At 38.4% G+C, this 25,293-nt stretch overlaps 1 protein-coding gene across 1 annotated transcript in view; it reads right to left on the reverse strand.

Moving 5' to 3' along the window:
- LOC128951169 (transcription initiation factor TFIID subunit 4-like) overlaps positions 1 to 25,293 on the reverse strand; it is a 152,408-nt gene that overhangs the window by 109,202 nt on the left and 17,913 nt on the right. The window contains exons 3-9 of the mRNA XM_054296421.1: positions 24,060 to 24,191; positions 23,312 to 23,533; positions 21,947 to 22,069; positions 20,199 to 20,288; positions 18,230 to 18,484; positions 9,036 to 9,141; positions 4,911 to 5,025 (exon numbers count right to left, since the gene is read on the reverse strand). Coding sequence (XP_054152396.1) covers positions 4,911 to 5,025; positions 9,036 to 9,141; positions 18,230 to 18,484; positions 20,199 to 20,288; positions 21,947 to 22,069; positions 23,312 to 23,533; positions 24,060 to 24,191 — 1,043 coding nt within the window. The remainder of the gene's footprint in view (positions 1 to 4,910; positions 5,026 to 9,035; positions 9,142 to 18,229; positions 18,485 to 20,198; positions 20,289 to 21,946; positions 22,070 to 23,311; positions 23,534 to 24,059; positions 24,192 to 25,293) is intronic.

Below are 25,293 nucleotides of genomic sequence, written 5' to 3' on the forward strand. Positions count from 1 at the left end.
CTCAGCAGCTCCCACAGCTGGGCAGATGTTCCCAGTGCTGTCCATCCCTCACTCAGCAGCTCTCACAGCTGGGCAGATGTTCCCAGTGCTGTCCATCCCTCAGCCAGCAGCTCTCACAGCTGGGCACATCTGGCCAGCAGTAATCAAGAGTCTCAATCCTGTATTTCCCCATCAGGTTGCCAGGACAAAGGTACTTTGATCTCCTTCAATCAATCATCCATTAAAAACTCAAAACAGCACTCTTGACTTCTAGAACTTCTCTGAGAAGTTTATACTTCTCTCTCCTTTCATTTCAGAGCTGAAGAAAATACCATCGATCTCTACCTTCCTTCTACTTAGCAGTTCAGCTACTCTGATTTTTATTCAGTGTACAGATCTGTGACCACATTATAAATAAATATTTCTGAAATAAAATCAGACAAGTATTTTGGACACATTAGATTTCAATGTAATTATCAAAACCAATGCAATAGCACTTACAAAAACCATTACTGAACTCCTAGAGAGAATAATTTTCTTCCATCTTACACTTGCAACCTACAATCTGCAAATACATCCTTTTTTTTTCTTTTCAGTATCACATGGAAGACAAATAAGAAATGTATAAATCACAGCTGGGACTACAATTTTTTCTGACAGGAAGAACCCTATCCATATATTCCTCCTTACTTCAAGGAACCTCATAATGAAAAAATGTTTGGACACTGAAACACACATTTATATGTAGAGTTGCTCTTCTTGCTGAACACTTTCCTATAAAAGTGAACTTTTAAGCTCAGATAAGTGAGTTTTCAGAAGTTATTCTGTGGAACAAAGATGCCATCCAGTGGTGATCCAGACTGATGATTAATGTCTATCTTTCCTTTTTTATCAGAGCACAGTATTTAACAATTTTATATTTCTTGGCATATATTACTATACCTGTCCTAATTCTACTGTTTCAGTAAATATTTCTGCTTTGTACTGAACTAAATTCTGAGTCTCATAGGATAAATCTAACATTCCAACACATGGTATTTTCAAGACAGCATGAGTTCTCAAACTCTCTCCAAACACAAACTGTATCTTATAATAATCCAAGAGTCCAATTCTTCCTCCTATATTCAACCTCTTGTAACAATCCTCCTTCTCCCTCACTATAAAGATTCATGGAATTGCAAAAAAAAACTTATCTGAAAATAAGCAAGAAAACACCAAGTATTTGCACAGCTATCTGTGAAAGGTTTCAAAAATTTGTTTAAATTAAGACAAGCCATTATAAAAACCTGGTGGAGTTTTCTCTATGAACAAACCTTAACTGCATGATTGCAGTTTTCCTTTCTCATGCACTTTGTCAGACTTGAGCCACTGCTGTCCCAAAGTGCCATTCTGAATTGATCCCAAATAAGCCAGAAGAATGCACAAAGCAATCAAGACAACATTAGACCATTGACTCCCCTCTCCTACAAGGGAATTGTGTGTCATTAGGACAAAGTCCCAACATCCCACTGATCCCAGGGACCACACAACCAGAGATTAACAATACATGGCATATAAATGGTGATTAGAAATTACTGGAACAGCCACTACTGTATTATATTTTATAATGGCATAGATTCCATTTACACATCCATTATAATGTTTATTCTGACATTCATGTTATAACTGGAAATGTCTCCCTAATACTGCTTTGCCACACAATTCATTCTCTATGCAGAATCTTCTCTCTGATAAGCAAAAGGGCTGACAGAAGAGACCACATTTATGATCAGCATTTTTCTTTATTTTGAAATACATGGAAAAAACACAATCCCCTTTTAGCTTGAAATATTCATTTGAAAAAACAAAAACCTCAAGGGCAAGGTTTTTTCACATACCATTTTGAGATGAAAACTTTGAAGTTATCCATTTAACATCCACATTAGTGTTCTACCACTTAAAGGGCAAGCTGCTTTGCTTATGTTGCTAAAGTTTTATTTTTAAAAATGAAAATAAAATACTAGACAAGAGAAGTTTTTTTGGCTATGCAAAGGAGGTCTGAAAAGAGATTTTTTATTGCCACATACAGTCCACCTCAAAATGGAGTCAGACAGCAGAATAAAACACAGATACTAAGATCAGCTTCAAATGATCTCAGAACTGTCTCTGAAAACCAACCCCATCACACTGGCTGCATAAAACCTGACACTGACAGGTGAGATTTAACTCAGAAATTCCACTTCAGAAAGGGAAAGGTTTCTGTGAAAAGGAAGGAGCACCCAAACCACAGCATCATCCCACACACCAAGGGATGGATCTGTTCACTTCTGGCCCTGCCCCTGAGCCCTGCAGAGTTAGGAAGGGCTGGGATGACACAAGAGGACAAAGAGCCACCTCCATCCTTGGAGGAGCACAGAGCACACAGGGACCAGGCCCTGATCCAAAGCTGGACCTCCCAACTGAAGCGACTCCATCTCAGCATCAGAACAAATGGTTCCACTGGTTCCCTGCAATGGGCACCACCTGAACCATGGTGAGAATCCCTTGGGAGGCTGCAGGAGGTCCCGCCACTGAACTCTGAGGGGAGCAGGGGTGATGAGCAGCAGCTGGGGACACACATCCCTGGCACCCTTCAGAGGGATTTTTGCTTCTCTCAGCTCCAGAAACCTCAAGCTGGCCTGTTATGATATAAACCCAAGTCTAGACCTCTGCTTGTAAAACAAACAGAAATATTACTAAAACAAAACTCAAATTTCTGTCCTTAGGTATTAACAGAGTTGAAAAGTCAACTAAATGGGGTTGTATGTAGTTCTCTCTGAAAAATACAGCAATAATAAATTTAATACCAAATAGTGACCTAAAATTTCACAAGCACAGCTTCACATTGCAGAATTCTTGGGTTGAGAACTCTGCATCACAGAACAGCTACTGTAACAAACACTGGACTCATGTGAGCAGTCTTACAGTTCAGTAATAAATGCTGCCCTTAAAGGCATGGCTGCAATCTGCAAAATCCTTAATTGTCAGATCTTTAATGTAATTCCATCTTGTATCTGCTACAGTTCAGAATAGAAAAGAGGAAAAAAAACCCCAAAGAACAATGAAGTTCAAATTTCTGTTTCTAGTGACCAACACTTCGCTCCCAAAAGTGAAAAGTTCAAATAAGTTATTTTAAAGAAAGCAGAATGTAAAATAATGAAACAAATATGCAATAATAAAACACTAAGGGCAAAATAAATTTATACATAACACAACTATTTTTCAAAATTCTTGCTTTGCTTTAGATGCCAGTTTGCCTTCTGGCTAAAAACACATTCTTCACACACGCTGGGAATGTTGAGGAAAACTAGTCAGCATTCAGAGGATTAATACAGATTTCCAGCTCTGTGCCTTTAGGCTTAATAGTCAGACATCTATTTGTCCTCAGGAGAGGTTAGGGGTTGAGATGCAAATATGCAAACAACTGAATTCTTTGTTAAGATATCAGGAAAAAGCTTGATCTTTGCTGCTGTTTAATAAATCCTTGCAATTTTATGGACTTATTTAAATGCAACTTTGTGTCTTACTATTTTGAAGGAGAAAACAATGTAAGGAAACAAACACATTCATTCTGACTAAAATTTGTTCTCTAGAGGAAAAATGACATACACCCTTGACAGCTTATTTACCAAACTCACTAAAGATTTATTGATTTATCAATCAGTGCCTTGAGCATTTGCTTCTCCCCAAGGGAAAATTAACAATTCCAGCTAACCTAATATATTCTATGTATAAACTAAGTGAATGCAAGAATCAATCCTGGCACAGTTTACAACATCCAGCTAAAAAATGCTGTCCCTTTTGGTGTATGTAAAATTGAAAGCAATACTAACGAAGAATAAATGCTCATGTTGCTTACAAACATAAAAAATACTTATTAAGACAGTACAATTGAACCCAACAGACATTTTAATTCATTTAAATACTCAGTGGGAGGCAAAAGCATTGGAAAATAAAAAATTGAATGATTTTGCTTCCAGATTAATACTAAGTACTACCACTATTAGTTACAATACTGACATGCCTCAAAGCAGAGATATTTCAAAGAGCTACAAATTCTCTTTTATTTCACCTGCAAAAGCATAAGCCTGAAAATTAATTAGTGATTTGATGATGTCAGAGCAACATAAGAACCCCAGAAGATGAAAATTAAAACCTAGAAATATTTTGTCATTCAATGAAGAAAGAAAATATTTTAACAAAACTAGAATGATGTTAGCGAGAGCAAAATGCAGTAAACACAAGATTTGCTTTTCACTGCCAAAAGTAAAAATATCCCAAATACATATAAATAGAAGTATGCAGTATAAAGAACCGGCAGAGCAGCTCAGTGCATCCCTGGTACTGTGCTGAACCTTTTTGCAGCTCCTGATTCCTACAGGGCCCCATAAACCACCCATCCTCCATGAGCTGAGGAAGCACAGGAGCTCAGACACAGCCAATTGTTCCCCTTAAAGCCAGGAGCAACAATTCCCTGCTCAGGGATCCCCCCTGGCCCCAGCACTGCCCCTGCCCCACAGAGCCCTTGGCCTCACACCCAGCACCTTCCCAGCCACACACATTCCACAGGAGCAGCAGAATCCAGTGCATAACACCAACCACAGATTCTTTCAGATCCTCGTGCACATAAATCCATTCAGCTCAAGTTTTATTACAATCCACAGAATTGATGTTTCTGTTAAATGTTAAAATGTGCATTTAGAGAAAAATCCTCAAGATATGTAATGATCCTCTTTCTTCTTTAAAAATAGAATTAAGTATGAAAATTGCCATCCAATCTCAGGGAAAAAATACAGGAATTATTGTAAAAGACTGCCCTCTGGTGTTACACCAATTCTAAATTCAGTTTTATATTTCAGATCCTCCCCAACCACCCCGCTGCATTTTTTTATTATTATTTTTGCTTTTTTTACCTGAAAGAACCACCTCCAGGGTCATTCAGCTTGTTTTTCTGATTTGCAGAGACCTGAACACCAAAGCCCCCAGGACTTTTACTGGCTTGTATTGTTGGTGCCTTCCCTACTGTGCCTGAAAAACACCAAGCAATGTTATTATGAGCTGTCTTAGACAATTTACATCAAAGAACCTTCTGTCCAGGAACTAAATTTAACTGTCTGTAAATTGCAAACAAAGGAAGTTATTATTTTTAAAGACTACATGCTGAAGAAGAACAATTTAAAATACAAAATTTATATTAACATTACATTTTGTTCAGTATTTATAGAACAGTGAAGATTCCAAAATCAAAACCCATTGGCCATGAACAGCTATAATATTTATAATGGCTATAAGTGTGTTTGCAATTGCCAGTAAACCACTTTTCTGGATAAACTGTACAGAATAAAGAAGGCAGATTTGAAATGTTCTTAATAGAAACACCTAAAGTCAAAGTTACTCATGGTATTAGCTATGCCTTTTACATTTTCTATACAATAATTGTCCTTTATTGCAGTGGAAAACATGGATTTCAGAATTGAAAATACTGCACGCATTTTAAAATGTTTAGCATTGCATATAAAAGAAAAAACATTATTGCTAAATTTGACACACACACCCCCCATAAAGGTTGCCTTTTGCTTTCTCATCTTGAAAACAATGACTCAAAAATAATTCATGTCTGTATCTAGACTTTACAAGTCTTGAAGTAAAGTAAAACTGGGCTTTCTAAATGAGCCAAAGTGTGTGGACATTCAGTAAATTAAAGAGATCTAAATTCCTCCCTACCATGGAACTTGGAGTAGGCCTTCCCTGACTGCCTAAGCACATTTATTCAGGTTAAATTTTGGGCTCCTTTAGTCCCACCTGTGTTTTGGCATGTGAAAATCACTCAATCTACTTGATTTAAAAGACCTCACCTCTCTCTTGTGCATCACTCCATTTTATTGAGCATTACAGACTTTTGAGACCTGGAGAAGATGTGAAGGCTGTTCCTGCACCCAGGGACTCAGTTGCACATAAATGGCATGGTAAGGACCTCAGCAGAGTTACAGTATTTTTATTTCATGAATAGTAAAAATCTGAAACACAACTATCCTAATAAACCCTTTTAAGAACATTTCTTGGCTAACACAAAGTTGCTAGCTTTGACTGAGCCCTGCATCACCTTTTTTTTTTTGTAATTTTGAAGTCTTCATCAACTCCAACATATGATCTTAAAGAGAAAATAATTTCATAGTGTTTGTTAAGCTCTCCATCTGTATAAATAAAACTGTAATGTGGACTCTCAACATTAGCAAATACAAAACCAGATTTAGGACTTCAGGCTCAAGCCTGGGGAATAAAAATATTTTGTCATCAGAACATTCAAGGTCCATGAGATGTCACAGACAGCATTAGTTCACAGACCAGGCAATTCATTTATCTATTTCAGATGAACTAATGGAATGGTTTTCTACTCAGAGAACTGGAAGGAAGGAAAGAAAAAATGCAATAATAAAAAATTAGCAGATTTCTGCTTTGTACAATTAAGATCTAGAAGATTAAAAATGCGTTCACCTTGAAAATTATTGCAATGGCAAATTTAAAGTAACAATAGCACTCCTCCAGAATTAATATATTTTTTTGGAAGCAGTGTCAATGCTTTGTTTTATACTTTTGATCAAAAAATACCCCCAAAACATGTATATCCACATGAATATGGAAGAATTAAGTCTCACATTCACCCCATGTAATTCCACTCAATGGATCAGGCAAAGTGAATGTAAGAATTGGGATGACATTTGAGTTTTCTGGTTTAAATAAATTACAACTGTGCATGACTAAGGGTTAGACATAAAATATGACTAAAACATCCATTTTTATTATGGGCAGAACATATTTGAAAATTAAAATCACCTGTGGGCTTTAGATATTTCATGGGATTGGTAATGACATACAGAGTCTTTCACCACTGCATCCTTGCTTCAAATTTTAATTAGCATGATCTAGAAAAATAAGCCCAAATTTAGGAGCTATAAATTCCTAGCTGTATTTCAGCACTGGTTAAATAGCTGCAACAAATATTCTAGTTAATTATTTTATTACTTGGTTCAATTCCTCCATCCAATCCCTAAGATGGAATTCACTTAATTATTATCCTGGCAGTGTTTTGGTAAAGGAGTGTGGATTTTTCATGCAGTAACTATGGTGTTACTCTCACTGGTGTGGAAATAATTTTATTTATATAAAGGTCCTTAAAGCATGCCAGTTTTATCTAAACTACTGTTTTAAGAAGCATTACAGTCTGTTCACCTGGATGTACTGCAGATACACTACACTTGGAGATTCACTCCTGTCAAGGAGGAAAATGCAGCACTGTGTGGAGGTCAGCTCAGCTCTGAGGTAAGTACCCTTAACAAGCCACACTCCACAAAATTATGCTACCAGAATTTTTATTGAGATGAGGTCCTATTCCAGTATATTGGCTCCTTCTGCAGGAATACCTGGGTCAGTATAAAATATCATTACACAGTTTACAGTAAAAGGTTTTAACAATATATCACAATGATGCACTCTTGGCAGTGCTGCCAGCACACAGGCAGCCTGCTCCCTGGGCTGCAGGATGAGTGGTTTTATACTGGGATGTTTTCTAAATGCCTATTCTTGACTGTTTTGTCTGTGTAAATAATAAAAACTATATACTGGAGGGCTTAACCAAACCTGTGGATTTGAATAAGTTCACCAGAAAGTAAGACCTTGCATAACTGGCTTTTATAAAACTATCTACCATAAGAAAAACTGCAAGTTAAGTTGCACTGCACTGGCTGATCAAGGGCTATCAAGAATAAACTCATATTCTGAACCTGCTGTTTAAAAGACAGATGCCAGTATCATGCAGTGAAATTCTCAGTACACTGTTGATATTCACAACCTGGAGACTGAACAAGCAAAGAAATGAAATCTGCCTTCACTCTCAAACACATTAGTCAGAAGTGAAGGCTCATGCTATAAGATGCATGGACATGTTATAAACTCAGGACATGAGTATCAGTGCTATCAAACAAACACATTTTATGGTGAGTAACTGCATTCCTTCCTAACAGCCTACAGGGTTACAGTGACAGCTTGGTCTTTGTGTCCATTCAACCTCTGGATTCCCCTAGGAGAGCAGAGCAAGTGAAACATCAACTGCTGTTAAACATTTTTGATGCTTTTTTTCCCAAGGAGAATAGAAACAACCAAGCAATGAAGTCAAGTAGGCAGCAATAGCTTTTATGTGCATTTGAACTAGTCTGAGTCCTGAGTCAGCACCTGAAGATGACAAGCTCTGTATTCCATTACAAACCCTCAATCTGTAAATGCCCACATCCAGTAAGAAACTCTCACACGTATTCAGGAAAAATAAAACCCAAGCCTGAGGGATTCAGGGGTAGAAAGGAACAAATGGGCATTTATTAGGAAGCAAGGAGGTTTCAAGAATCCTCTTAGGAAGTGGGAAGTGTCAGCCAGACATGAACCCACCTGTGCACACAGATGAGGAAGGTGTGCACAAACCACATGCTGTGGCTCATCATGGCATGTCAGGTTCCTGAGCCAGTCTCTGACCCCACCAAAATTAAACATACTGACAGGGGTCAGAAAAAACCAACCTGAGACTTGAGAAATTTCTCTAAGGCTCCCACCTTGACCTCTGTAGCTGCAGAGATGGGAATTACCATGTTCTGCTTCAGAAGTATGAATGAGAAGTAGGATGATTAAATTGAGGCATCCACTAGCGTTCAGGAAAATAAAGAATTTTTTTTTTTGGCCCAGAGTTACAGTTTAGGACAGTGAGAGCCAAGTTCCTGACCTGGTTTAGAACTTCCCATGAAAAATTTCTCAGTGAGGAGCTAAACACATGAGAGTTTAGTCCTAACGTTGCTTCAAAACATTTCACTGTGTTGGTCCAAAACACCTTGGAACTGCACATGAAAACATGCACTTTTCAGCCAGCTTAAGTAAAAATAAATGTCAACAATGTTGCCAGTGTCAACACTGTACATTTTTCCATGCTACTCGTTTGTAATGACAACAAAATTCATACAAAGGTAACAATCTCACTAAAACATTGAAACCCATACCTTGTGGTCTAATGGTCTGAGTTATTACCACTGGCATCCTAATCTGGGTAGTCTGGCAAGCAGGGGCTCGTTTCACAGTTTGAGCAGATGTTGACTGGATAATCTGCTATTATTAAAGAAAAGTATACTTGTATTATACTCCTTATAAACAAACACACACAAGGAAAATACACCGATACCTGTCATCACCAAGATAAGCACATGGATCTCTACAAGCACAACCAGCTGCTGACAAAAGTCACATTCATGTAAAGCATGTGGTTGTGTGTGTGTGTATATACCTATTTTGCCATTATGCTTTAAAAAAATTCAATAATATACAGATGTCATACTTCACAACCTTCACTAAAAATATACTGTAAACTTGTAAGGTTAATATTAATAATTCAGATTTTTGTTTTTAGACATTTTACTAGGAAGAAAAGCAATTTTGTAGAAGAAAATGGTGCAATAATTGTAGTGGTATCCACCTACAAACATTAGGCCTTGCACTAAATATCTACACTTTTTAAAGAAAACATACTAAAAATAAATTATAAAATATTATGGGTTCCAAAGTCAGATATACACAAGATAGCAGACCAAGTTTTGTGGTGATCATATACTATGAATCTTTTAAATGCTAATTTGATATTCTCAAGGTTTCACTTACTACTAATTCAGGTTCTGAAGTTCTTCCTTAAAACTAAATCTGAGTTAGAAACTTAAAATTTGATCCATAAACAAATCAAATCTAAAAGAAAACACGTGCAAGGGTCATGTTTAATCAACAGCAACATGTTCAACAACAACGAAAAAAACTTTTTAAAAATCAACATTCATATGATCAGGGACAAGGTAGGCACAGATGTAATGAACAGAAGATTCAGAAAGATGTGTGGATGCTGCAGAGCTGTAAGAAACCCCATAAATAAATTCTGAAAATAAACCACTGACAAATAGGTATTTGAGGAAGGTTCCAACCACAGCTCTGGTGCTGCTCACAGTCACAGCTGAGTTCCTGCCCCTCCCTGGGATGCAGCATTCCCTCCTGGAGGCAGCACCACTCCCACAGGGAGTTCCCAAATCACTGCAGCAAATGCCAAAGCTCTGCCTGCACAGCAACCTCTGGAGAAAAGGGAAGGACAAACATCTGCAAATGGGATGTGACAGCAGGATGAGCAATGGGGAATTTCAACCAGGGCTCCAAAACTGCAAGGGAGACAGGTGAAAACTACAAACAGGACAAGAGTAATGAGGGATCTCTGATGAATTCTGGAGAAAAAACAAATTGGGCCATTCTCAAGTTACAAAACTGCATTTTGTACATCCTAAAATACAGAGGAAAGTTATAATGAACCTGTGGATGCAGAAGTATTAGCAATAACCACCCTGCAGAAAGAGAAAAGGGAAAAAAGATTAAAGATTCAGCTTCAACTATGGACACTGAAGGAAAATGGAGCATTTGTACTAAGCACAGAAATGGTGCAAATAGATTTAAATTTACTTGGTCAGGACAGAGAGTGAATAGTCACATTCAGAGGGGAAAGAAAAAAGCAGCTACCAGGCTTAAAAACAGGAAAGAAACATAGTTGATCAGTGAAAATAACAGAAAAAAAGTTGAATTAAACAGCATTTTGATGAACAGGAAACAGGAATAAGTGTGGTTTTGGTAAAAAGACAGAATAGTCCATGTTAAGAAAACATATCTTGGTATGAAAAAGGAGAATGATGCTACTTTTACAAAAATTTATTGGATCAGTTTGCAGAGAATAGAGAAGAAAAGCTGCTGTACCTTAATGGAGCAGAAGCCAGGCCACAAAGGGGATGTGTGGGACCTCTGGACAGAATTATTATCTGGCATTACAGAAATCTTCTGCAATTGCATGGTTTTTTTCCTCTCTGTGAGGCAACTTCTACAGTTCAGAACCAAGTTCTTTTTCCCTCAATTAATATTTTCATGAGAATACCCTACAAAATGAGCCACTAACATCATTAAAGACAGGACAATATTTAACTATTTAAGATGACATAAATGGCAATGTTTTCTTTACTATCCAATACATTCCACAAACTGTCTTTTGGCAAGTACTGTACTAGGACTTCAGTGTATGTACAAACACTGAAAGTGTAGAAAATTATTGAGAAACAAACTTCTCCAAGGGGCAGAGACCAAAATCATCATCTTAAACTCCATAAAGAAACCAGCCAGCAACAGGCTGGTTTCTCTCAAAACTCTCTCAAAAGAACAAGTGCACCAGAGCATCTGACACTAAAGCCCAGTTTCTATACTGGAATTTTAAGAAACATGCAATCTCCAGATCTGGAGGTCATTAAGGAATTAAAATTAGCAATTTACTAATTGTAAAGCAGAGTGTGTAACTTCTTTGCAGGCAAACCAGGGACATAATAAAAACCAATGAATCACAGGATCCTGCATTAAAATTTGTAACTACCTAAGCCACACTTCATCAATTAAGACAATTCAAACTGTTCTAATCTCCTTGCCTGTTTTCCCAACATCATAAACATTACTATTAAGTCCTTAGCTTGACCTCAGAGTTGTAGACAATGAACAAGTGTACCAGCAAGCTGGTCTGGGAGATGATTAACTTAAATGATTTTATACTTCTCACAGACTAAAACCATGCACAACAAGTGTACCCCAGGTAAGGTTATCTCTCCATATTCTGAACCAAAGCTGACAAGCACTGACCAGACTGAGAGAGCAGACACAGATTTTAGGACACTGAGGTTAGCAGGGACATTCCTGCCTTCAGAAAAGATCTCAGTGCTGCTGGAAGCACCTTTGGGAAGGTGAGGAGAGAACAGAGTCAGACTCCCCCAGATGTGCAGAGCAGAAGGATGGAGCACAAAAGACACAAGCTGGAATACAGGAGATCCCAATATAATAAAAGAAAAGAAAAATACCATGAGGGTGGGCAAGCTCTGAACAGGCTGCCCCAAGAGGGCTGTGCAATTTCTTCTTGAGGACACTCAAACCATGACTGGCCACAAGGGAGACATCCCAATGTGTGAGCAGGAGGCTGCACAAGCCACCTCCAGGAGTCCTTTCAAACTTTTCACACTGTGTCCATAAACACCCCATCCCTGATTTTATTTCAAGTGCTGAGTCACAAAAGGTAAAAAGACAGAATACAAAAGTCTTCAGAGCATACAGGAACTTTTCATCATTCCACCTCCCCTAAAAAGGGAAGCATTTTAATTATGTAAACCTCTGAAGACAGCAAGCACAACAACAGAAAACAAAGGCACAGAAAATAGAAAAGACAGAATGTGATTTAGCCATTGCCTAGATTTGATAGAACTAGGAAAATGGTAAAATTATGAGCAAGTACTCTCATATACTAGTTATTCCTCTTCAATTTATCTGTCAGAGTTGAAGAATCATGTCCTAGGCTGCTGCACTCTGGAGCTCTTCAAGGAACACACTAAAGCAGCAAAGCCATGGCATTGCTCCTCCAAGTGCAATGTGTGAACAGTTACCTACATTTTTCTTCTATAAAATAACATTTTTCTTGCAAACTAAGATGTACATTTCTCACAATAAAAAGTATTCTCCTTCTTTTTATTTCATCTTTGCTCTTCTCCCCTTGTCACTCTCTCCACTCACCACACTCGCTTTGATTCACCATTTGTCTGCTGTGCCAGAGCAGCTCCTCCTCCCACCTCCTGAACACTGCAGACACTACTCTGCCCTCTGCTAGAGCTGACTGGATTTTCACAGGTGAAAAAAGGGATGTTTGTACAAAGATGCTTCCATAAGGTAGCAGGCTTATGAAGACAAAAAAGGGATTTACAACAACCACACTACTGATAATCAGAATAGCAAAGAGGTGACAGCTGAAATATTCTTCTTTTTTCGGCTAAGGGTTTTCTTCAAAAAGCACAGGTTTGGTAACTCTGTGAGAATAAATAATGGTTCTCTCTGCTCCTAATCTCTAAAGGTGATGATCATTCCATGACATCTCCTACTGTTTAAGTTACTGCAGGACAGAGAACAAATTACAGAGATGAACACAGAGCAATAATCAACAGCAAAACCAACAAATACAGACTGAGAAAGAATCCAGCCAAAGCACATCAATGTACAAAAGCAGGAAGAGAACAGGAGTTATCAGTCTTTCTCATGCCTGCACAAGAGAGACAAAATTACATGAGAGACACTACCTACAAACCACTGAAAGGAAAATTCCTTTAGGACACTAAGATCAGAATTCATTGCTGAAGTTTCTGAGGACAAGGATTTTGCAAATCTCCTGGACCAGTGCAGATGCACAAGGTTCCAACCTTTACTTGACAAGGAATGAAAACCAGCCTGGCTCAATTCACAGGAAACACCCTCTGCAGCAAAAGCATCTGAAACAAAAGCTTAAACCTATCAAGTACTGCAATAAAGATAAAAGCACAGTAAACAAGAGCAAAGAATGAAAAACAAAAATAGATTTGAAAAATATATCCTTTACCAATCTTTTTTTTCTCAATTAAGTTAAAAAAAATAATGTGGAAGGAAGAAACAAGACATGCATAAACACATAAAACTCAGAATGGCTGTGGTCTGATATGACATTTATCTTCACTCATGAGTAAACACTTGCTAACTCACTTGTGGCTATGCCACTTGTGATTTATCAGTCTACTCACTCCTGAAGATAAATGTCATATCAAACCTCAGCCATCATGTAATCTGGCAGCATTAACTTACAATGTTCATGCTTTTATGGGCCTAGAATTCATATTTACCATTGCTTATCATGCTGCAGTAGCAGCTACAGTTTTTCAATGGTGCCTCAAAATCTACATAAGCAATTATTTTTCCTCTCAAATAGGAAAAAAATTGACTATTTTAATGTTAATATGACAACAACACTATTCCATTGAGTACAGGCTCTCAACAAAGAAATTAAGAACAATGACACAGAAGCCATGGCATCACTTGTTCCACCAGCTCCTCAATTTATTACAAAATTCTTCCAACAATGGTCAAATGGTTATTTTTGAGTGGGTTCAATTATGGCTTTTTCATCACTGTCCCCAGCAGCCTGATCTACCACCTAATATTCTCTCTTACTTTAAGGATATTTTGCCTTATATCCTACCTAAATCCTACTTCATTTAATTATATCCTGTTATTCATATTTTTACCATCTTGGTCTGTTCCAAATAAGGAATTTTCCCTTTTATTCTCCCTTACAATCAGTGTTTGAACAAGTTCTGTGTGTTCAATTCTCTTAAGCTTTTCTTTTAATCTTTGCTTTCAAGCCTGGCCTTTTGCTATTGGTTTCCAAACAGCAATCAGTGACAATATTCTCCTTTTATTAATGTACAGCCCACAAAATTCTGAAAACGAAGTCCATGATAACTCAGAAAAGCACTAGGCTGTGTTTCAAATAGGCATAAAATTTGTCAAGTACAGGCTTTGTTCCTGATAATGGATCCCAGATATCTACTGCTCAACAGCCATTTTTATTTCTATTTTACTGCACCCAAATCCCACATCAGTGGCTGGACCTTTATTAGTCAATTAACAGAAAATACTCTTTTTATCCAAACAGCCATCTATTACTCTTCCATTTCTAAGCTGCCTTGAAAACAAGACAAAAAGAAAATTATTTCCTCAAATTTCACTAAAATGTGTTCAAATTACAGTCATTCATGAACAGAAAAGTGATGCCAGAAAAGCTTCAGTGGAGAATTAAAAAGCCAAGTGGAACATCCCCATAGAACATAATTCTTACATAATGCTGCTGTATCTTGTTTCCAAATTCCATCACTCTATCTCAACTCTGAGAGACCCCAACCCCTGTGAGAGTGCAGGGAAATTGTCAAGAAATGTTTGAAATCTTGCTCTAATGTAACTTAGAATGTGGCAGAGCCTGCCCAGGAGCACTGTGCCCTATCAGTGCAGCAGAAATGGGGCAGATGTATTCCATACATCCCTCCTAATCCTTGACCTGCATCAATCTTTATACAGCTTTATATAAAATTAAATTTGTTTTAATTAAGATGGATCACTGATTTTCTTACTGGGTGTTTTTATCACTCAAGTTTAATATTTGGGTTTAACTTCCAGGAGAATTTTCTCCTTATGATGCAGACAATGCCAACATAATACATGAAGTATCATCTCCACTATCCATCAATCCACTTAGAACCTCAATATGTGCAATAAAGAACATCTCTCTTACTCCATTTCAAAGTTTACAAATTTTACCTGCTGCAACACCCAAAACAAGACAGGTAATGTCTGCATACACAGGGCAACACAGAGCACATGAGCTCTAAGAATGGCAATTTAGACAAACTTTGAACATTGCACTGGGAGCAATTAAAAAAAATTATTGCTGGCTTATCTCATAAGTGTCTCATCAATAAAATATCAGCCTAAGATTGTTCCCCTTCTCTTTATGAGTAAGTAGCACTATCTAGCTTTATAAAGCATTGCTCTTCATGGTTTGGAGCACGATTCCAGCACTCTACAAAACAGATTAAAAGTCTCTGTTTCATCTCTGCCAGCACTGTACATTTCAAAGCCTTTGTGCAAGCTCTGCTGCATGCTGGCAGTGCACACAGGATTTCCACACTGCAAGGTACCTCAGCGCAACTGGAGAAAGCATCACCACAGCTGGCACCTCTGAGAAACAGAACAGACAAAGGAAGAACAGCTAACAGCCCCTTCATGTTTTAAGGAAAAATGGACTACTGTAAACTGGCTGGTATGAAGAGATCCATAGTCTAAAAGAAGCTTGCCCTTCTGCAGCTGGACAGTTTGCAGAGCCAGCTGGAACCCTCTCCAATGAGCTCCAGGCCTGGAAAAGCTGGAGCTCAGCCAGTTCTTCCATCAGGGCTGGCTGCCCCCAGGCAAGGCAGCTGCAATCTTCCTCTGCTGGACAAGTCCAAGGCAAGATGGCCAGCAGCCCTGCGCTCTGAGTCAGGGAGCACTGGGAACTGGGACAGGCACTGCAAACAAATCAATGCTTATCAGCAATCACTGGGCTGATATGGAGCTGCTGCTGTGCTGTCTGCCTGGCACCTGAGCTGAGGGTTGCTGTGCTAAGATTTTCTGATGCACTAACTCTTGATGTCTGATGCTGCTTTTGTCTGTACAGAACTACTCTAAGTGCCTGGTTAAGTACTGCTTGATTCTATTAACTAAAGACTGATAAATTTAAAGGAAATATTAAAAGACAGTTTCACACTAAAGCAAATAAATTATGATTCTTAATGTCTTCTCCCTATTATATATATTTTTATATATTATATCTTTTCCAGAAAATAAATAGTATTAACCACAGCTTTGCTTTTTGCAGTTTGTGACCTTGTGAAAATGTAGTGGTCATTTCAAGTACCCAGTAAATCAGAATTCCACCAGTGACCACCTTACAGAGAGAAAACCAACTTCTCTTGCCCATCAGATGAATCTCTACAATGTTACTTGAGCAGCTTCCAGCTCCTCCTACAACCCAGGCATGTCAGAAAAGCTCTTCAGGTTGTAAATCTCAACTCACATCACAACTGCTTGCTTAGAGTATCCATTGACATCAGAATGTGCCTCTCCCAGAAATCTGGCTTTATCCCAACCAGAGATATAATCATAGGAGTAAGAATTCCTGTGGTCTCACCCATTTCTGTCCTACACCAGTGTTTCTCAAAAGGTGGGGTGAAACCTGCCCAGTGGGCACAGGAGCACTTAAGGTGGGCTGCACAGCACTGGAAAAAGCCATGTTACATGGCAGTAGATGTGGCATGAGATAATGCCAGACTTACTGGCCATGGACACTTCTACCTCTAAGCAATCTGTCAGCCGCAGGCACAAATTTGCTTAACTTGGGACAGGGAGCAATTTTTCCACCTGTAATTATGACCAGCTGCTACTCTTCTGCCTAGAAGAACCAAAGCTATTGTCCATTCAGTCATCAAACATGGACAAATAAAAGAGATGTCATAAAAAGGGTGAGGAACACTTTTCTAATTAACACACCAATCCAGACAGGGTGGGGAGAAGCCATCTCAGAAAGAGAAAGAATGCAAGTGGCTGGACCTGCACTGAAGCAGCCAAGTTAAGGTGAAAAGCACCCAACTGTCTTGCGGGTATTACAAGGGCCAGAGTCAAAAATCTTACCACTCAAGATGTTCTTACACATTAAAACTATGCTTACTAAAGGATTATTAAATTATATTAATTTTATTTTACAGTTAATAATTTAACCACTAGAAAGTGTTTGTAAGGTTCAAGACACAGCACAGGTATTTTCAGACTGTACACTGCTACTTTTAAATTAAAGCAAAAGAGAGGTTCTCTCTCCACACACATCACTAATTATTTACATGCTTTATAGAGCCTATAAACTCAAGGACAGGTCACAGTAAGGTTTTACATTACCACATCTGCATTTCTCCACCTTGATAATACAAATTTTTACCAACTTGATACATATTCTGGAACCTCTGTCTATAATTTTGAGACCTAAGTGAAGTACTTTACTCACACAGAAACCACAGACAAACTCACAAAGGACAGTGATGCCTGTATAAAGTCAAGGCCTTGTAAAAACCCTAAACACCTTTTAATTACAAGTGCAAACACACACACAAGATGCTGTTTAACAACAGGATAAAGTCACCACACTCTCAGTGACTACCTGGCTGTGCCTTACTGATAGTGCCTCTGAAATTAATGAATCTAAGCACTTAATCCTCCACTGTGCACAACACAGATACAGCTCAGTGAGTAACAGAGAATGGCATTACTGCTAAACAGAACACCTGGAACAGCACAGCTATTCTTCTACAAGATTTTGTAACTATATGCACAAGAGTTTAAAATGAGAGAGTTCATTTAATTTTAAAGCAAAGCAGCATACCTAATGACACACTCAACATTACACTCTTGCCTGTAAGTCTTGGAAAGCTTTCTGTTCTACATTTGTAATTCCCTCAAATTCCACTGTGCTCATACAACAACCACTCTACTGCAGACAAAAAGACCAAGAGTGCACTTCCTTCAATTTATGTAAATAATCTTAGCTGAAGTAATGGTTGAGCATGTGAAATGACAGAAAATGAGGTACTACCACATATCACAGAATATGACACAAACAAAAAAGGATTTTCCCAAACAAGCTGCAATGAAAGTGACACTGAAAACTGCTGTAAGTTCATTAAGAAATCCTCTTTTACACTCCAGTACCTACCAGTTGAGAACTCTGATTTGACTGTACCACCTTAACCTGAGGAGGCTGCACTGTATTTGATACAGAGACTGTGCAAATGTTGTTTGGTTGCCTTATTCCTATTGTCTGAGTGGTGACAACAGAGGAGATTCCCGAGGCAGACTGAGGTATCACTGCAGAGAGCTTGGTCTGTTGGAGTGACTGCTGAGACGGCTGGCCTTGCAAAACCAAATGCTGACTGTTCAGTAAAGATTGTCTCAGTGCAGGTAGGCTTTTCTAAAAACAGAAGAAAGTTTATGAAATACCAAACTTAGCAGATTGACAAAAAGCATTTTGAAATTTGTTGGAAACATAATTAACTGCCTGTTCATCAAACAGAATAAGATTGAACATTTATTGTAAGAGAAAGTTCAGTTTTTAATAAGCTTTCAGTTTGGATTTAGTAACCTTGTAGATTTTCACATTCCCTTAATTCCATTGTAGCAGAAAAACCACTCTTCTTCTCAAGGCTATCTAGAACTTGTAGTTTAGGTCTTTGGGAGGGCAAGAAATGGAAGAAGAAAAGGTACAACCATGGACAACCCTATACCCTGCAAGCAGCACCAATTTACTCCTCCTAACACACCTCCAGTACCAACAACCAAATGATTTCCCTCTCGGTGCCCTATAGCAGTAGCTGTTTATTGCATTATTTCTGAAGTATTGTCAGTGCATTAGAAAAGTGTACCATTGTAAGCCCCATACCATTTCAAGGAAAACACACTTCTAAAATGCCGTACTGTACCTCCATGAACAAACTTTTTACTTCTTAAGTAGCAGAAGTGTTCTTTTGAAGCGCTCCCTCAGGCAGCTGCAGAATGCAACAGTGTTTAACCCAAGCTCCAGCTCTTTCTAAACTTCTAACATTGATTTAAAAACTTCATGCCTCTTGCCCAGAAAGGACTTCAAACAAAGTCCTTTCTTTGAAAGTTCCTGCTTCTTATCATGATGCTAGAAGTGACTGCAGTGAAAGCCACAAACAAGTGTTAATGATAACTTGAAAAAACAGGAGCAGTAGTTGTGAAGCAAAGTTGCAGGGAGAGAAGAGAGAGAAAGCCTGCCCTAAGCAGAGAATTTTTGAACTAGACCAAAAATATTTTAAAAATCATATTTGTAGTTTTGTTGGGACTTAAACATGCTTTTTATGTTTGTATATAATCCTGCATATGGAAGTTATTGTAGCTAATTTACAGAATCAATTAACAGTTAAATTTAGCCCCACATATACTAACTTAGGACCCCACAATAAATCCATTTGGTATCATATCAGAAATTCTACTGTTGATTAGTTCCAGATTAGAAGCAGAATCATCTAATTAACACTTTATCCATTTCAGTTCTTCATAATCATTGTTACATGTGGATTGAAAGTTATCAATGACCCAAACATAGATTAGAAAATCAGCATTATTAAATTACTTGAAGCATTCTGTAAAGATAACTTGGGACTCTTTGTAATGTGAATTTTTTTCTTCTTCACAAAAAACTACCTACTACCACAAAAAAGTGTGTTTATTCTAAAAGTAAAGGATCACTACAGAATAGCCAATGAATGGTTTCCAAACTAGGGAGTAACTGCTTTTTATTTTTTAATCTAATTACTGCAACGTTCTAGATCAGGGCTGCTCAAGCTGTGAACTCCTGGATGACAAATCCATTTTTCTGAAACTCAGCCAAAGTCCCAAACACACAAGGTGTCCCTCCTGAGGGAATTCCCAGTTTCTCAGCACTGTCCCAGGCTGTTGGAGCAGCCCCTGCCTGGCCTGACACAGGTGCAGCCTGCACAGAATCTCCAGCCAGGAAGACCCTGGCAGAAATGGGCAGCATTTAGATGTAAAGGAAGGGTAGGCCTGGGCCAGTGAACATAACACTATTTAAAAAGGATATTCTAAGAGTTCATGTAATTAAATTTTGCTCTGAAATAAATTTATCCAAACAATATTCACATTACCTTAAGGAAAGGTACGAGATATGGCTGAGGAGATGATTTGAGTTCTGTTTGAAGGCGGCCTGTAAATTCTTCTGGATCAATCTTTGCATCCTTCATGGTAAAGAAAAAAAAATAGCATCAACATCTCAGTTCAGGTGTTTGGTTGCCTCTTTCCCAACTACTACATACACATATGTCTCTAGCTAAATAGACTGCCACACCAAAAACTTTCAGAGCTGAAGTCCTTTAACTCCTCTCTAAGGTCCTTCTGCCAAGCACCACCTCAAACATGCAACATGTCACTCAAAATGCAGAGAATTCCCTTGGGGAAGCACAATTTCAGACAAAATGAGGCCCCAGAAACACTCAAGTCTCTTTTGGGACTCCACTCTCTTGCTAACATTTACATAGTGATTTCTTTTTTTAAAATTAAAAGAAAACAACCACAACAGGTTGTTGATGTAACCTTAAAAATATGAAATTTGTCAGCCTTTGTAGTAATTCCAAAACCAGCTCTGATGGTACAATTTAACTTACAGAAAACATATTTATAAAACTATGGACTAAAGCTATGAACTAAATATAAAACTACTATATATGTAAGTCATGGCCATACATAAAAAGCATGCTTATAAGTAGATATAAAATTTTCTCCTCTATGAATTTGTATGTATGCTCACAAAATATACACTTATATCAAATACATTTATTTAGTAGCAATTCAAGAGAATTCTAACTTGGGTGCATTTTATGAGACTTCTAAAGTATCACTAGTTAAAAGTTCAGGTTGTAATAAAAAAATTAATTAGCCTTCCTGACTGATACAGAACAAGAGAAAAATCAAACCAAACCAAGCTTCAATAAATATATTTATTATTTATGTGTGTTGGTACTTTGTTTAAAATACTATAAGTAGTTACCTTTATTTATTTAGTCTTTTCAAATTGGTAAAAGTTAAAACAAGTTTTTACTGGAATAATTGAATATGACTGTTGAACGGCTCACACTTGAAAACAGCCTTAGGCTTGTCTAAAATACACAGATTTCTCTGGCAATGAAGTCAAAGAAATGCATAGCAACTACTTTTAAATCCAAGTTTTTCATAGACTATATTACATTTCTTTTAAGCAGCTTGACCCTTTCCCAGCTCTGTCTGCAGCTCATTTATACAGTTCACTGTTGCACTGGAGCCTGCAGCCAGTGCAGCTTTTTTCTGGCCAGAGCCCTCTAACACAGCTTTGCCTCTGGAAACCCCTGTGCCACTCAGGCTCCTGTCTGTAGAACAGCTGAAAATCAGGAAAATACTGCTCATTCAGTCCTAGAAACTCTAACACAGGTTGTGAAGGGACTGTATCTACAGTTGTTCTGTGCTTCAAAAATTAAGAGCTTCTTGTTTCAGAGAAGAACAGGGTTTGGAGTAAAAAACGAATCCTCAAGGAAAAATCCCAGATTTTAGGGGGATTAGGGGGATCCCATATTTAGAATAACAAATCCTCAAGTTAAAATCAAAGTATTACTCATCAAAACAAGAGTGGCTTTGACAACTGCCTACTAAATACTTTGCTGCATTTCCCCTTTAAAAAACCAAAAGAAAGTCTGCCTTTAACAGACTTTTTAAATTTATATAACATACAGAATATTGCATTTTGATGAAGCCCAACCCCTTTCATTACAGCCAGAAGAATTGTTAAGATCAAAGCAATAGTTTTCAGCATCCATAAATAAGTTTCATAGAAAACTGACAAAATAAATGGTAACTAAATATTTACCAACAAATCTTGAACCAGAGCTTTCACATTGCGGGACGTTTCAGGAGATGGTGAATTATGAGAAGCAAGTTTTATAAGGGTAGCTAAAAAGTTTTTACATTTTTTCACATTCTCTTGCATTTCCTGCAAAAACCAAAGAAAACAAGCATTAGTTTCATGCTATTTTTTCATCACAATCAATGCATGCTCTGACCACTACAAACAAGGAAAATGATGAAACTTTTCTAATTCAGGCCATATATGAAATATGTTTTGCTATTACTGCTTGTTACCTGAAATTTTCTTTTCTTTAGGTAACTGAACATTATAGCTCACAAATAACAACAAAAAATCAATGAAAGAAATATATTTTATATTTTACAGTCTGCTTTGGTACAAATAACCTTAAATATGAGAAGCAACACAACAATTTGCTGGAGATAATTCCCCTTTGAGATGCCCAACAGACAAGGTACAAACGTTCCCCAAGTTATCTTAATTTGTTAAATTATTGATTCAGCATGTTTTTGTACAAAGCAGCTACAGCAGTAAAATCAAATTAGAAATAACTCTTCAAACATCATCCTATCTAATCTTTTTTTTCATTAGTAGTAAAACAAGCCATTATTTTGTATGGTGTAATTGCTCCAAGAAACAGAAACATCACATTTCAATATAACCACAGTTTTGAGGCCCAGCAAGAGGACAGTCCATAGACTGAAGGCCTGACTGTTCTGGCTGCAGGAACAGAGCTGTTCTTTCACCAGTGCCACAGACATGGCAAGTGGGGAGAGCTGACCACAAGTGTTCTTCCTCCCTCTCAGCATCCCTATCCCATGTGGCTGAAACCAGGGAAGGGTTTTTGTCGCAGACATCTTTTCATGAAAAATCCTTTGTTTAGGATTATTTCCTCCTGAGAAGCTGGGAGGCCTCAGGAACAAAATGTAAACAATGGTTATCTGCTGCTGTGGAATGCAACAGGTGCATCTGGGATTGGTCTCATGTGGTTGCTTCTAATTAATGGCCAATCACAGTCAGCTGGCTTGGACACAGGGCCTGAGCCACAAACCTTCGTTATCACACTCTCCTTTCTATTCTTAGGTAGCCTTCTCATGAAACTTTTTCTTCTATTCTTTTAGTATAGTTTTAATGTAATATATATGATAAAATAATAAATCAGCCTTCTGAAACATGGAGTCAGATCCTCATCTCTTCCCTCATCCTGGGACCCCTGTGAACACCGTCACAGGTTTTCCCATTTGCCAAGTATTTGTCCCATCAGGGGATACATGCTTGCCTGAAGAAAAAGCTCTTCCAGCTTCTGAACACACCCTAGGAGTTCCTAAAGCACCAAGAAAACAAAGTTTCCACCATTCCCCCATTTACCTGTGACACCACGGTGGTGCCAGGCACAGGGGAGCTGGGGATGACCAGGGGCTGTGCTGGCACCTGCGCTGCCGTGGGAGGGGGCAGTGGCAGCCGTGGCTGCCCCGACCCTGAGCCCTGGCTCTGGGCACTGCTGAGCACTGCAGGCTGCTGGGAGGCTGCAGCTCCACCTGCCACCGTCGTCTTGAACAGGTTGGGAGCGCTCGTCGTAGCTACTGTTACCTAAAAATATTTTATATTTTAAAAAAAATTAATCTTCACTTTCAAAAAAATACAAAAATCATAGAATGGCTTGAGTTGGAAAGGAACTTAAAACTCATCCATTTCCACTACCCCATGTTGCTGCAAGCCCTATCCCAACCTGAACTTGGGCACTGCCAGGGATCCCGGGGCAGCCACAGCTGCTCTGAGCCTCCCACCCTCCCAGGGACAACTCCTCCATGAATGTCCCATCGTGCCCAGAGCCCCAGCCACAGCTGCTCTGAGCCTCCCACCCTCCCAGGGACAACTCCTCCATACATCCACCCTGAATGTCCTGTCATGCCCAGCGCCCCAGCACAGCCAGGGCCCCCAGCACAGGCAATGTGGCCCCAGCACGGGCAGTGTCTGTCCCCAGTACAGGCAGTGTCCCCAGCATGGGCAATGTCTGTCCCCAGCACAGGTACAGTGTCCCCCAGCATGGGCACAGTGTCCCCCAGCATGGGCACAGTGTCCCCCAGCCCTGGCAGTGTCCCCAGCAGGCCCTGACCGTGGTGTGGGACAGCACAGCCCCTCCTGGCAGCGTGGCTGTGGCGCTGGCGGGCGCTGCTGTCGATGGCACCACCTTGGCTTGCACAGGGAGCCCCAGGCGCACGCTGGAGGTGCCCACGGACGTTGGCTGCTGAGAAAGAAAAAACAAATATTTTACTTTTCTTCTCCTTAGCAGCTTGATCTCCAAGGCTTTTTAATAATTATTATTAATACTAAGAAAAAAAAATCAAACCTAGTAATGTGCTTTTATATGTATATTCACAAATACTGGAAAATCAGCTTTCTCATGTTCAATGACAGCTTTGCAGTACTTCTCCTGAAAGCTATTACTCATACAGCTATATGGGAAATATTAGAAAAAACAAATGTGACCTGCAAAAACATTGATGCATTAATTCAGTTGCAATATTTACATGTCAGTATTCATCAATATTTGAGTTTATCATTGCCAGTAACACATACTGGTCCTCTTGGTATTTATGGGGCTGTTGTAGTGCTTTTTCTTTATTGAATTAATATGGACAGAATATTTTTCTGCTTTCTAAATTTCTTTACAATAATTTCAGATTGGATTATATAGAAATTAACTGGCAGAGAAACAAAACCTAAACACTGGGAGAGCCTTTGTCATAGAAGACAGACTCTGTACCCAGACAGCAACTGCAACATGAAGAGCAGACAAAGGAAAATGACTGACCTACAGCCTTTCAGTCAGTGGTACATTCTATAGCTCAGAAAATTTATCTTTTTTAACAATCATATTACTTATTTTGTGATTTATTTTCATTTCAAGACTGAAATCTCTTGCCATCTTACAAAAGGACAAGATTTAGGAATTAAAAATTGTCTCCAGACAAGTTACTTAATTCTGCAGGGAGGTAAATACCATTATAAACGAAATGCATCACACAACATGGCAATTATGACAAAATGAGAGCCACCCATTACTAAAAATGGAGGCCACACTGGTGTCTTATAACTTGCATTTATTAAGATTTGCATTCACACACTTGAAAAAGACAATTTTTCTAAGTGGATAGAGTAATAAATCATGGCTGATGTTGGTTTTTACAAGATAAAACTAGTTTTCCTTGATTTAAATTTTAATTCATATGTCTCTCAAATTCATATTTTATAAACAACTGCTTATTTTAGATTCTCACATTGTCTATTAAATAATTCTCCAAATCACATCTAGTGTACTCTAAAATATCTCCAAAAGGAACAGAAGC

The sequence above is a fragment of the Melozone crissalis genome, unplaced genomic scaffold (genome assembly GCF_028551555.1).
Source record: "Melozone crissalis strain CALT ecotype California unplaced genomic scaffold, PUWL_Pcris_2 ptg000007l_1, whole genome shotgun sequence".
Lineage (NCBI taxonomy): Eukaryota > Metazoa > Chordata > Aves > Passeriformes > Passerellidae > Melozone > Melozone crissalis.